At 41.9% G+C, this 14,504-nt stretch overlaps 1 protein-coding gene across 1 annotated transcript; it reads right to left on the bottom strand.

Moving 5' to 3' along the window:
- Positions 1–1,592: 1,592 nt before the first annotated feature.
- On the bottom strand, positions 1,593–11,590 carry LOC109034469 (uncharacterized). The gene is given in 3 exon segments (XM_019047639.2): positions 1,593–3,058; positions 3,061–5,999; positions 10,155–11,590. Coding segments are annotated over 2 exon segments (3,174 nt in total). The 5' UTR covers positions 5,966–5,999; positions 10,155–11,590; the 3' UTR covers positions 1,593–2,789.
- Positions 11,591–14,504: the final 2,914 nt, after the last annotated feature.

Below are 14,504 nucleotides of genomic sequence, written 5' to 3'. Positions count from 1 at the left end.
ACACGGTATAGGTTGGTAATCATTTGGTATTTACATTTAACGTATCTACTCAACTGTGGAAACTTATAACTATACGAGGGTCATCCACGAAGCTGGGTTTACTGTTTTTCTAACTTCCGAATGGAGAAAGGTAAATCAATTAAGTAAAGAAGTTACATGTTACGTCACGTTATGATCTTGGAAAAAAACCCAAGTTTTTGAAAATCGGTACAGAGATTTCGTGAGGAAACTCAATTTCAATGAGACATACAACCCTTCGCCGGGTGCCCATGTTGACCACCTCTCGGTGAGCTAGTGAGTTACACCGGACGAATCGTTTCCTCAAAAGCATAGATGAAGAGAGCCAAAGGGAGAGGCGTCACATTTATTTCGATCCGTATATTTACAGCCTCAATTTGGTATAGGTAATAGTTTTAAATTTTTTATCAATGGTCAGCAAGAAAATTGGATGATCTAAGAACATCTGCAAATGTTTGTTCAAACTCGATAACAAAAATGCACTGCAATAATGTCTCTCTCTGCTGGTGAAGTTAAGCCCCCGTCCTTACAAAGCTAATATCAAAATTTACACTTAAGTGAGCATGAAAGTGTTCAGTATTTCTCTAAAAACTGGATCGCAGTGACAGACCATTTTATAAGAATTATTCGATTCAAGGCGTGTCAAAGGATGGATATCAATGTTAGATGCATGGCAGATGCACTTCATTTATGGAATATACTGAAAAAAGTAAAGTGTCAGAAAATGCTTAAGATCCACTTTGCAGAAAAGTTGAATGATATCTCTGTAACTTTAACTAGAATCAGAATGAAAACTTCTTTGATGAAAATAAAGATGAAGTAGAATTTTTTGTAGTATCGTCCATCTGAATTTTGCCTTCAGCACTGCTGGATAGGCAACATACCAACCAAAGGAGCACGGATAGATATCTCTTTGAATGATGCACATTCATCTTAATCTTCATTCAATGGCACATCTCCCCTTGTGGTTCAAAACGACCAAAAAATAATGAATTAACCCATTGGAAGATTTTTCTCACTGAGGTGTGTCCTAAATTTTGCCGTTTAGGCAACAAACATATCGAAAGTGGTATGTATCTACTCAAATAATAAATATTAATCTTGCACTCAAGGCTTCGATTAAACCAGTTGACGAGATATCAACGTACTCACACCTATCTTCCACTCTAAGTTCGCCTTCAATTTCCTTGTTAGGCAATACATCTATCAGAGGGCACGAAACATATATTATGTATACTCAAAAAATTATGTACCTCGTTCTATGCTTCAACTGAGCCAAGAGGCGGTTTGTAACTATGAGCTTTCATGTAATTAATCTTGAATTTCTGGAAATCTGGAATTTGACTGCGATAGGTAAAAATTGACTAACGCTGCGTTAAGGACTGTGAAGTATTCGAATGAAAGTTAAATGGAAAAGTAATCGTAAGTTTTTTGGCGGTGTTACGGGTTGACGATTTTACTTCTAAACCGTGCTACGAAATTATCACTGTTACTACGTCACATATGATTCTGGAGGGAAAAATCAAATGAAAAATTGTGCACAAGTAAAGCATGAATTGGATAAGAAAAACTGATTAAAGACGAAGGATAAAAAGTTTAATTTGAGCATGTCAAAAAGTAAAAATGTGATCACATAATCTCAAGCAAAATAATACAATATAGTTTGGTGTGAGATCTTATAAACCCTAATGGGCTCCTTATCGCAGACTATCATTCATACTGTGTTTACATTACATACATTTTTAGGACTGATGCATTTTATCTTTGAATGCTCTTGAGGAGGAAAAATTATTTTCTCTATCAATTGCATTCAAGCACGTTTGAAGAATCTACAAGAGGATTAGTTTACCCTAAGATATAATCACAATCTTGGTGGTTAGTCTCGTCAGAAATGAATGTTCGATAGTCAATGGATCTGGCGGATTGAAACATACATACAAGTATAATTTAAGTGAGATCATAGATTTTGGCACTTTTTATTTCTCAATTTATTGATCAATTAGTACACAACTCCTGAATATCTTACAAAAGTGCGTCATTGAAGTCGAACTTCATCCTGTATTTATTTTTAATATCATTAAAAATCTATACAGATTCGATTACAGAATGTGCCCTCTTTTTTTATCGCCTACTTTTTAACAGGTGAACACACCGCACCGGTAAACTGATGGTTTCGAGAATGTTCGATATTAGGAACCAGAATGAAAGCAGTAGTGATGACTGATGAAGCTAAAATGGAAAGTTCATTATTTCTCACCTGCATTTTATCCTTAAGTAACCGCAATTTCAAAGCCTAATGAGGTGAAAATTTTATCACAGGTACAGCGTTACTCAGTGGCAATTCTTTAAAGTTGGCAACACTGCCTCCCTCCCATTTAAAGCCATTATAAATAACGATTTTCGGTGAGGCGAAGCTGCAACACATAGAATCGATTGTTTTATATTCATTTAAATGGAGGAAAACAGTGTTGCCAATTATAAAGAATCGCCGCACTTCCATTTTGCCGTGCTAAGGAGAAACGCCGTATGAACCTCCAGGCGTTGCCAAATATCCTTTGATGAAACACGCATTTCTTGGTAAACTTATGGATATTTTCTTTCCAATTCTTAAGATACTTTTGCTAGCAATTTCACCTAAAGTTCCTCACAATTTCAAGGAAAAATATTCATAACTTTCCTCAAAAATGAACATTTTATCGAAGGAAAGGCAACTCTCGAATGTTCATACAGCGTTCTTCCTCAGCACGGCAGCATTACCTCGAAACCTAACCTCAACGCCTCTTGGAATAATCGACACAGCCCTTACAGCTACAAAACTCAGGCGCCGCGCCGCAGTACCCAGACGCAGAGCAGCAGTGATAAGCGGGATCCTTGGGATTGCAGATCGGCACATGCCCGTCGATTTTCGGGGCCGAGGGGCCGCAGCGGCCGGCCAGGAGCCCATCCTTAAAGGTGTACCAGCGTTTGTCTCCCGACTGGCCCGCTGTCTTGCCCGTCCGGTGGTTCACACAGCCATCGCACTCGCAGAAGTCATCCCCGAGCCGCAGTACCCAGCTGGAGAGCAACAGAAGTTCTTACCGTCCGGGTTGCAGATCGCCTCTTTCCCATCGGGCAATTTGGGCGCATTCGGTCCGCACCTCGGCTGACCGACTTTGGCTACGTCGAAGCCAACATGCCACTGCACCGGTCGCGTCGGCTTCACCGGTGCCTCGACCAGCTTCTCCGGGTGCTCCGCATAGTTGACACAGTCCTCGCAGTCGCAGAACTTCTCGCCGCTCCCGCAGTAACCGTGCGGGCTGCAGCACGAAAAACCCGGATCGTCCGGGTCGCAGAGGGGGTAGAACCCTTTATGCAGGGGCGCCATCTTACCGCACATACCGGCCTTGTCTTTATCCTCCAGCCATGTCCACCACCGCTTCTCCGTTCCCAGCGGATTGCATTTGTACTTAATACCACCACCGCTTCCACCTTTACATCCGGTTTTGAAGACGGTGTCGATGAGGACGAAGTCTGAGCTATCCTGATCCACCGACCAGATCATGACGCCTCCCAAGTTGTGTTCGTTGGCGTATTTGATCTTCTCGGCGATCGATCGTTCGTTCTCGTAGCTCAAAACCAGCTTCCCGTCAGTTGCCCACGGCGTGCTGGAACGGGCGTCCCAATTCTTCTGGAACGCGGAGTTCTCGTTCAAGTGCCACTCGTTCAGCACTTCCCAGTACGGCGCTGAGCCTCCGTAGGATCCGTTGTTGAGTCGTTCGGCCGTTCTGTACAGCGGGTAGTTGGCGTCCTTGCCGGGTGACGTCTGGTGCCAGAAGCGGCCGTAGAACGGGACGCCCATCACGATCTTAGCGGGGTCGTTCCCGTTGCACACGTACTGCTTGATAGCCCAGTCGACGTTGAGTTTACCGGAGTAGCCGGTTGGGGCAGCGTGCTTGAGCGGAGAGTTTGGACCGACGAACGCACCCCATTGAGAGTCCCAAGCACCGAAGAAGTCGTATGACATAACCCCGATCCAGTCGACGTGCTTGAGTAGGTTTGGAACATCGAAACCGGCGAATGCTTCCTGGCCGGCTGCAGCGGCGATGGATATCAATCGGTTGGCACCCAGCTTAGCTCGCAGTTCGCGCAAGAATGTGACGTAGTTACCTTTGTCCTCTGGTTTACCTTCGGTAGCACCGCCGGTGACCGGATATTCCCAATCGATGTCAACACCGTCGAACTGATACAAATTCATTATCCGATCGATTTCATTAATTAGGGTATTGCGGCTTTCACCGCCAGATAGAACCGCCGAGAAATGTTTTGAGTTTTCCCAACCTCCGATGGCGAACGAGACCTTAAAACTAAGGCCTTGATCCATGTGGACCTTCTTCGCGAGCACAAGGTCTATAAGTCGCTCTCTGGACATGGAGTGAGATGGTAAAGAGAGCCGACCGCTTGCATCCATATCGATAAACGCGTAGATAGCATTGGTTAGGCCGAGAGATTGTTTGATGGTAAACGGTCTCCAAGTCCAGTGGGTTACATAACCGATGATGCGTTTGGCACACTTGTTGCCTCCGGCCAGAGCTTGTTCTTTCAATGCTGCCAGGTGAGTCTGGTAGATTTTCGAACGACTCGCAGCGTCCAAGTCACCCAACTCACGAATCAGAGCAACCGATATCACGAACACAGTTTTGAGATTGTCGGGTAGTCGAGTAGCGAATCTTCCGATCGAGAACGGTGGTTGTTGGAAGTCTGTGATGAGCAGATGACCGGTTCCTTCTGGGGTCTTCCAAGCTCTGGCATGTACAACGTGACCGGTTCCGTCGTTGCGTCGAAACGGCAACGAGAAGTGCACGATCTCCCCGTTCGCTATGTTGTTGTCGAGGAACGCGTAGAATTGTTCAGGAGTACCTTCAAAAATCTGCTTCGCGTTCTGGAAACCTGCCTCTTTGTACAAGTCGACGATGTACTTGATGCTAGGAGCACCCTTAGCCTCCATCATCACCTCCGTCTCCTTCAAAAGCTCCGTGACTGTTTTCCGCTTCAGCGCCGCTAGAGAGCAGTAGTAGCAGTTCATGTTGCCCTGTACGTCATTGACGACCCGAAAGTCGGCGGGTTCTAGGCGTTGAGCGTAGCCGTCCGCCAAACCGGTTCTCTGTCGAGCGATCTCCAGGTGCGTAGGATTGCTGAGGTCCATGCGGGACTCGGGAATATCCGTGTTGAGTCGGCGACGATTCGTTGGTCGTCCTTCTTCTTCGGCTGTTTTGAAGATGCTCTCTGGGCCGAACCTATCGCTGAACCCGCGTTTGGGCGGGGCCTCCGCTCCGAAACCTGGCTTTTTGCCGCCTTTTTTGGCTGCCTTGCCTCCGACGAACTCCGTGCCGATGCCGAGGATCGTATCAAAGTGGTCCCCGGCGGAATGTTTGTCGATGTTGGAGACGTAGTCGACGATGCCAAAGGGTGAGTACTCTCGGTTCTTTGCCGAGTCGATGCCGGTGATGAGGCCGTCGGTGGCGGCTCCGGCGGCGATGGCTCCGGCCGGCCCGCCCAAGATCCCGCCAATCACGGCGGCCGTCGATGTGGACGCCCCCTTGAGGATATGCTCGCCGCGTTCCTTGTCCCCCGCGGCGATGTGGATCCCTCCCTTGATGTGCCCGACGATCGGGGTGTTGTCCGCCACCGGCTCGATGAACTCGTGCAGGAACTGCTCCTGGGTCTTTTTGGCGCCTTCATTATCCCCTGAAGCGGATTGAACTGCGGATTTAATTTGTGATACGACCGGTGCTTGATTCACGAAGTTCTCTTGGGTCTTTTTGGCACCTTCGGTGTCCCCTGAGATAGCCTGAACTGCTGATTTGATCTGGGATATGATGGGGATCGAGTCCCAAAAACTAGCCGAGACGTCAGCGGGGCCGATGGCGGCTACCAGCGCCACTGTGAGGAGTATCAACTTCAGCTGCATCGTGTTTCCTTTATGTTTGGCTGCTGCCTCTAACCTGGAACAAATAACATGTTTCAATAGCTGTACATTGCAGTTAAAATAATTATTAGCTCGTGTGCATAGAGAGGCTTAAATAAACTAAACATACTTAAAAAACTAAGAGGAACTTAATGTTCCTGCCCCTCCCCCCCCATCCAAAGACTTGCATTTTTTTTTTACATTCAAAATACTTCGCGCGCGCTCAAAATTGTTTGTGATTAGAATTTTTACCAGAAACCACGCTAAAAATTACTGAAAATTTTGGCACAGGTCGAATGTTTCATGTTCAAAATATCTGAAAAGTTAGGAAATTTTTAAAACTAAGAAATCTTTTCACTCTAGAAACAGCAATGATCACAATAGGTTGCTCGTGTTTTCGCCGCTAACAGTCCTTCAAATTGCACTTTTTGGCAACGCTGCCAGATACGGAGGATAATAAATAATGAAGAGATTCAGAAGAAGAGAAAGTTTAAGAAAGTCGGGCGAGTAATTGACACTTGAGAAGTCTCCATTTTATTTAAATTTTTTTTTTATAATTTAATTATTTATTCTTTTAATTTGAATATAAATAGCCAAACCGTACTATATTTATGCAGTGACGACATATGAATGCAATGAGTGACACTTTGCACCACAAGCGGAAAAAATTGAAGGCGATCCTGTTTTTTTCAACGGCTAAGTGTGGAGCTTTGGTTTTCTGAAGCACAACGAATAGCTGCGGTTGTTAACTCTTGGGGGTTTTCTACATTGAATTAACAATCAAGTTTTCCATCCTCGGAATTCGGACGAGTCGTGTTAGCACCATGGAAGCTTTGCAAAATGATGCAAACTGCGAAAATGTTATCGATAGTAATTTGCGGCATTGACAACCGCGCTTTCTTAGTGGGGCGATGTTGTGGTGGAAAATTTGCACTATTTGGCAACGCTACCGTGATTCAACACGGTTCATTTGAACTCCGAGGATTTTATGGTAAATACGGTTCAAGGCTGGATTTACCTACTTGCCGCCATGGGCCGCCTGTATTTTACCACCCTCTTCTCATTCGTTTTGAAACATCAATAAAAACCATCAAGTGAACGTGCCAGAAGGGGTGGGGTGCATAAGACGCGTTTACTCGTGTTGGAAACATTTTTTGGGAAAGCCCTGTCAACACTACTAGCAAAACTTCACCGAACTTTGAGCGAACGTTAAGTTTCGTAAACCTATCTCTGCGTGGACAAGGCCTTCCATTCATAAGAAATGAACGAAAAAATTATGAAAGAACAAACATAAATGTGGTTAAATGATTTTAACTTCCACTGCCGCGCCGCGCAGACCGCACCGTGTTTGGAGCAATGCGTGAAGTATTCTGACAGTTTTGTAGGCGCTATGAGTTTCACGCCGACGACCGCTGCTGAACGCACTGTGTTTGACGCAATGCGTGAAGTGTTCATGCATTCTTGTAGGCGCTATCCGTCTCACGCTGACCGCAGTGACCGCACCGTGTTTGATGCAATGCGTGAAGTATTCGTGCAGTCTTGTAGGGATGTAGGCGCTATGTGTTACATGCCGACCGCCGCGCCGAGGGCTTCTCCTTTTCATCTCAAGTCCTCGTCATCATTCCTCTCTCAGTCGCGCCGTTCCTGGCCAAATTGCGTGTTTGGTCCCTCTCTTAACTCGACTAATTAAAGGTGCTGTCTCTTATATCACCGAAAGACGACAAAATTAGAAATTACTATACTCTCAGGAAATGAGAGATTATGTTTGTAATTTTTTTCTAAATCCGATTTTTTTTATACCTACATTTAAAAACATTCCAAAATTTGCCGCCTCCTAGATTTGCCGCCATGGGCCGCGGCCCATGTGGCCACCCCCTTAATCTGGCCCTGATAATGTTGTAAATTCAACGTAGAAAACCCTGAGAACTAACAACCGTAGCTATTCGTTGTGCTTCAGAGAGCCGAAGCTCCTCAATTTTTCGGTATGCAAATTAGTAAAAAAATATTTAAATAAAATATAGAGACTATTCAAATATATGTAAAAATCGTATTCTATAAGTTATTAACTATAGACCATATTCGATAACGGTTCGATGTATCGTTTGGTTCAAAACAATAGAACATAACCTCAAACGAAATTGTAAGGATTTAAGTTGGAAAAACTGAAAATGAGAAAGTTCCTGACAATGTCACTTTGTGTTGGCATTTGATGCTCAAAAGAATAAAAAATCTGTTACAAAAGACCCGTTATCTTAGATTTCTGAATTTACTTTTGAGGCTATGTTTATGTTTTGAACCAATCGATATCGATACAATCTCACCCGTTTGATGTATCGAATACGATCTATTTACCGTGTGTGGCAGCATTGCCAAATAGTGCAGTTTATAGGACTTTCAGCGGCAAAAACGCGGGCGAAACCACGACCTTCAGTGCGCTGTTTTCAGGGTGACAATTATTCTTGGATTTAAAAATTTCCTGACTTTTCAAATATTTTAACCCTTGATTTTGAGCAGTGCCAATTTTATTGCACTCATTTTTCCTTTACGAATAATTTTAACATTTTAATGACGAGGGGAGGAGTAAGAGAGGGCTAACAGCCCGCGACCTAATTATCGTGGACCACATCCATAAAAGTTCGTTTTATCCTAGCCCCCCCCCCCCTCCCCCGTAACTATTTCAAACCCTCAGAGATAAAATTTCGTACATTGAACGAACTGAAGGAACTTTGAGAGGATCCGGTGCTCCGTAGCAGTTTAAAAGTGCAGCCTAGCACTTTAACTGAGAGCGTAGTTGCCAGAAGATTGATTCGCTGTATCCTTAGAGCAACTATTTTAAGCCGAATAAATGAAGAAACTTCGCGTGAATCAAGTGATTCATGGCCTAGCAGTCACGCTGAAAGCACCGTGTCGTGCGCAGTTGCCGGCAGTTTGCTTTGAACCCAGTAACTGTTTTAATTCTACGGAGATCAAATTGCATATCCAACCAAGTGAAGGAAATTTATGAAATCCCATTGATTTGGACGGAGTTAAACAGAAAGGAACCAAGCCACATCAGGATCGAACTGGAGAAAAAGAGGTTTAAACTGCAAATTTAAATGTTAATTCCGTGAGATTTTAAAGTTTGAGGGATGCTTCCTCGAGTGAATTTAACAAGAAAACCAATGGTGCCGCTTTTGAAAAGTCCCCGATGGAAGTGATGTACTAAAGCAGTCGATTCGCTATCCCCTCTCATTATCCACTAATGTTTTTTTTTTTTTTTTTTTTTTTTTTTTTTTTTTTTAAATCATGCGTACTTCAATGCGAAATTGCTGCTAGTTACCTACAGATATCATGAATGATATTCGATTTTTTTATTCTGAAAATGTAGTTTCGGCTTCCCTATTTTTTTCATGTACGCGGATTAGAAAGCCGCATCTGACCGAAGTCGTAGAAACCCGGGCTCGCTTCTGATTGGTGCCGGATGACATCATTTGGTTCGGAGCGAAACAGGGGCGTTTTAAATTCGCGGAAAAGTTGCGTTCATTGAATTGCGTATTTTTAGTTTATTCCCTAAAATCCTTAAAACCAGCATTTCAAGTTTCGCTCTGTCAAGAGATAGGAGAATCAGGTCTTGGTAGAAACAGGGCAGCGAACAAAGTAAACCAGTCGAAGAATCAACTCTCTGATTGTTTCACGTGCATATCGACGGTAAAACTGCAAAAATGCGTATCTCGGTTGCAGTTTTTCAAAATCTTTGCTCATTTTTTATTTTTTAAAGAGAGGTCCATACAGAATCATGGCTTGAAATTTTCCCCAATCATTAATCGTATACAGAGAACAAAAATCACGGACATTTTCAAGAAATGACGTTCGGTCGTTTTCCACGTAGAAAATAAAGTATGATTGGAAGTCTGCAACGACGCAAAACGTGATATACATTTTTGCGGTTTCACCATAGGTATCTAGTGCGAAACCAAGGTATAGGGCATAGTGCAAGAAACTACAGTATGCGCTATAGCACTTGAATAATATGTTAACCACTGTGTTTTCCAAAGGGCGATGTTCGTACCTACCGTTTACCGTATGGAAACTTGACGCCTAGACACGTGTTATTATTTTTCAATCAATCTATATAAAATTCAGGCATGAAAATACATCATGCAAATGGTGCCATTGAAATATTATTAAAATACATTTGAATATAAAAAATTACCTTCGGTTATAGTGGCCACTGGCTTTCCGCAGGTTACTTGTAGACACTTTCCCACAATATAAAAAAAAAAAAAATCGATATTTTATTTATCTGTATCGCAATCTTCCCCGATCATTTTTTTTAACACGGGACTGTCTTTATTCTATGATAGGGATAACCAAATACCTATATTTATAATTTTCAAAAACAATTGATGGAAGAAGTAAAGAGGGTATAAACAAGATTTGAGTTTAACGTGAGAGCGCACTGCTTTATGATAGAGCCATGATGAGGAAGACGAGGTGTCTTCGACTGATCATAAGTCTAGCTAAACATGCGGTTGCCGGCGGCTGGTTGCTGGACGAACCGGCTTATGTTGTCATCATGTCGGGGGATTCCCTTCTTCTCCAGCGCTGCCACAAGAAATCAGCTAAATTCTTAAAACCAGATTTGGCATCACTTGAATGAAGGCCGGTAAAAGCCAGCCCGGTCACTGCGCTCCTCCTATGCTAATTGGACGTATTTATCCTAAAAGGAACTATGTGCATAGGGCATGCGTGTGATATAGTTTCTTTCAGCATAAATGCGTCCAATTTTACATAATACAAAGTACGACAACTTTATAGGAAAAAGGGCGGGTAAAACCAGCCGATGGTGTCAGGCTGTGTTTTGCCACCTGCAGAAGATGCGGAAAAGTCCCTGCTGATTTATACACTGATTTTCAAACCGTTTTACTGACTGCATACATAAGGGAATAATTTATTGCAAAATCGCTCGTTCAGTGTTGTAAATAGCGCTTATAAAAAGTCTTTTTCCATGTCAGTGGCGATCGAAATGCGGTACGTTTGAATTGGTATAGTCCGTCGTTTCCCTACGAAAGAACATAACTATATTTCAATGTTGCCAGATTTTTCGGCGCAAACTACATTTTTACCAGGAGAATTTTGAAAATATCCAAGTGAAATTTTCACTATATTGCCTCTGACCACATGCAAAAAGCAGACAAATTTTTGACAAAAATTATGCAGGTATTTTCTCGTAAACAATTGAATTGTTTGAGTCAATGTTGCAACCTTGGAATAGAGTTGCGTCCTTTCGTGTGGAAACGACGAGCTGCTCTGGGGTCGAAGAATCATGTTCTGACGTCGCACAGTGGATGAAGTCAATAGGAGAGGTCGGACAGAATGTGGAAACTTTAAATGCTTGCTCCGTATATACAAAACTTTGAGGTTCTAAAATTGGTTTCATTGGTTTCCTGGTAAAATTTTATTTCAGCAGCACCCCTTAAAATTAAAAATATGGCGAAATAAACATCAAAATTTGCAATTTCAGTCAAAAATTTCATGTCTGACCTCTCTAATCGACTCGATCCACTGTACGACGGTCGAAACTGTTGACTAATTGACCGGCCAAAAAACTATATCCACTCAAACGATGCGTTTCTACTGCTATATTTAGTTATACAACCAACCCGTGCTTCGCACGGTGATAAACCGTCATTAATGAAATTACACCATGTTATAACAATAACTTTTGTATTAATATATTTTACTATACCTATTATGCCCATATTTATATTTTTTAATATAATTATTCAGAAGCTACAAAATATTTTTACATATGGGGGCTGTTGTTGTACCCATCAGCAAAAACAAAAAACATGTTTGCGAGTATCAATTTTGTAAATATGGTAGTAATTTATAGACCCAGCAGTCTTGAAATTAAAAAATAAATAACTGTTGTAAGAAGATGTATTTATTAATTTCAATAAATAAAAAAGGCAAATTTTGAGATGTTGCTCTACACTAAAAACATTAAATGAAAAATCATACAAAAGAATAAACTTAAAAAATATAAAATCATGAGTGTGACAGACATTTTGAGATCTTGCGCTAGACCTAAAAAAGTAGTTAAGTTATTTATTTTAATTGAATAGCAACTTGAATTGACAATAAATTTTGAAAGAAGATATAACATGCTCTGAAATTTTGGAAATTGGAATTGGAATTTTGAATTTATCATCATTTAATAACAATTTAAATTTATAATCTGGAAAAATTAAATTATTCCGGAAAATAATTTCGGACTTTTAAATGTGAAGTACCAGTATTGTGATGCCTTGCATTTCAAAAAAGAGGAGGTGAACGGCCATTTTAACAGATGCTGTCATAATGGTCTTCTCAGACTTGCCGAGCCTGGAATCGAAGACCAACTTCGCGACCTCTTCTCCAAACCTATTTTCATGACCAACATTTTGAGGTACAACAGTTGTATGGCTTTTGCATCTCTGTCTGCTTCCAAAGCTCATATAATTTTGAACCAAATCTTCTGCTATTGAATACGAAAAATCATGGAGAATTTAAGTTTTATGTTGACCAGCTTCTCGAAAGAAAAATAAAATTTCTAAGGAAGTCTGCAACGTCGCAAAAGAAGAAACGTCGTCTCTCATTTTGCCCAAAAATATGTATGTATAAAATTGAAGGCATTATGACTGGCCTCTCTCAACTTATATTCGTATGTAACGATAAACAATGGGACGCGTTTGCTACGGCGCCTTGATACAACTATATAACCTCGACGGATGTCCGTATTGCGTTCAAAAAATTGAAGGCGTTTTGACCCCCTGCTCATACTACCTGTAGTTGATTCGATCGACAAACGCGTTGGTCGGCGGTGACGGGGACTTGATGCATTTTTTTAAACTTGATGGATGTCCGTATCGCACCGACTGTAGTGCGAAACCACGTATCTCCATTGCGGTGTTTCAAAATTTCCCGTTCTTAATTCATCTCTTCCATGAGAAACAATCCAAATTTACGACTATAAATTTTGAACCAAATCTTCTGCAATCGCATACGAAAAATCATGGAGAATTTAAGTTTTTTTGTTAACCAGCTTCTCGAAAGAAAAATAAAATTTCAAAGGAAGTCTGCAACGTCGCAAAAGAAGAAACGTCGTCTCTCATTTTGCCCAAAAATATGTATGTATAAAATTGAAGGCATTATGACTGGCCTCTCTCAACTTATATTCGTATGTAACGATAAACAATGGGACGCGTTTGTCACGGCGCCTTGATACAACTATACAACCTCGACGGATGTCCGTATTGCGTTCAAAAAATTGAAGGCGTTTAGACCCCCTGCTCATACTACCTGTAGTTGATTCGATCGACAAACGCGTTGGTCGGCGGTGACGGGGACTTGATGCATTTTTTTAAACTTGATGGATGTCCGTATCGCACGACTGAAGTGCGAAACCACGTATATCCGTTGCGGTGTTTCAAAATTTCCGTTCTTAAATCATCTCTTCCATGAGAAACAATCCAAATTTACGACTTTAAATTTTGAACCAAATTTTCTGCTATCGAATACGAAAAATCATGGAGAATTTAAGTTTTATGATGACCAGCTTCTCGATGGAAAAATAAAATTTCAATAATTTTTCCATCACAATACTGGCACTTCACATTTAAAAGTCCGAAATTATTTTCCGGATAATCATTTTCGATAAAATTATCAGTGCTCTGCCGAAATGAATTGAGGTTATTTCCCTGTTCACCCCTACGTCGTACATTATCTATCTCACTGAGATAGCCATCATGCCGCACTTTGCGTCGCGCGGATAAATTGCGAGAAACATTGCCACGCTTCGCCGGACGCCCACGTTTTCGACTCCGATCCATTCCCAATATCAAAACGAATACGCGCACTTTACTAAAAATTCGGGATTCTTCATACACGACAAATATTAACAAAATTCAAAAGACGACGCGCACTGTACGAAAAAATCGGAATTCTTCATAAACGACGAATATCCATGACGACGAACGCCTCGGGCAGCCGAGTCATCAGGTGACCGAGAACGAACAATTTACAATCCTCTAATTACATCAACTTTCAAGAATGAACGCAGAACATTCTTAACACATATGAAAATATAACGTGAAATTACAGATTTCGTGATTTCGGCAACACTGCTCCGGTTCGGAATCTCCAAAATTAGACAGAAAAAACAGCTGATCGAGACGCAATAAAAGAAGGGAAACCACGACGACCAGACGACGACGATCGATCGCGGAACACCGCTCTAACACACGAGTCACCCTTTTTTAGCGTGTTTTCAACCCTTAGAATCAAAATTTCGAAAATCGGACGACGAATTGCACCCCTTCAGCACGAACCGCACATGCGTACAAAGTTTCAAGGAAATCCGCCTTCGGGAAGTCGCTGAAACATTGGGTACAATGGAAGAAGGAAAGATAGGACGAGTCAAACGGGAATGAATGCTCTCAGTCGCATTCAAGTTTGAACCAAGAAGAGGAGCTTTGAAGTTTTGTGCCACCGTGTGACTGAATATTAATGACCAAGTTAA

Source organism: Bemisia tabaci, chromosome 6, assembly GCF_918797505.1.
Source record: "Bemisia tabaci chromosome 6, PGI_BMITA_v3".
NCBI lineage: Eukaryota > Metazoa > Arthropoda > Insecta > Hemiptera > Aleyrodidae > Bemisia > Bemisia tabaci.
This window is presented reverse-complemented; position numbering and strand designations above follow the sequence as displayed.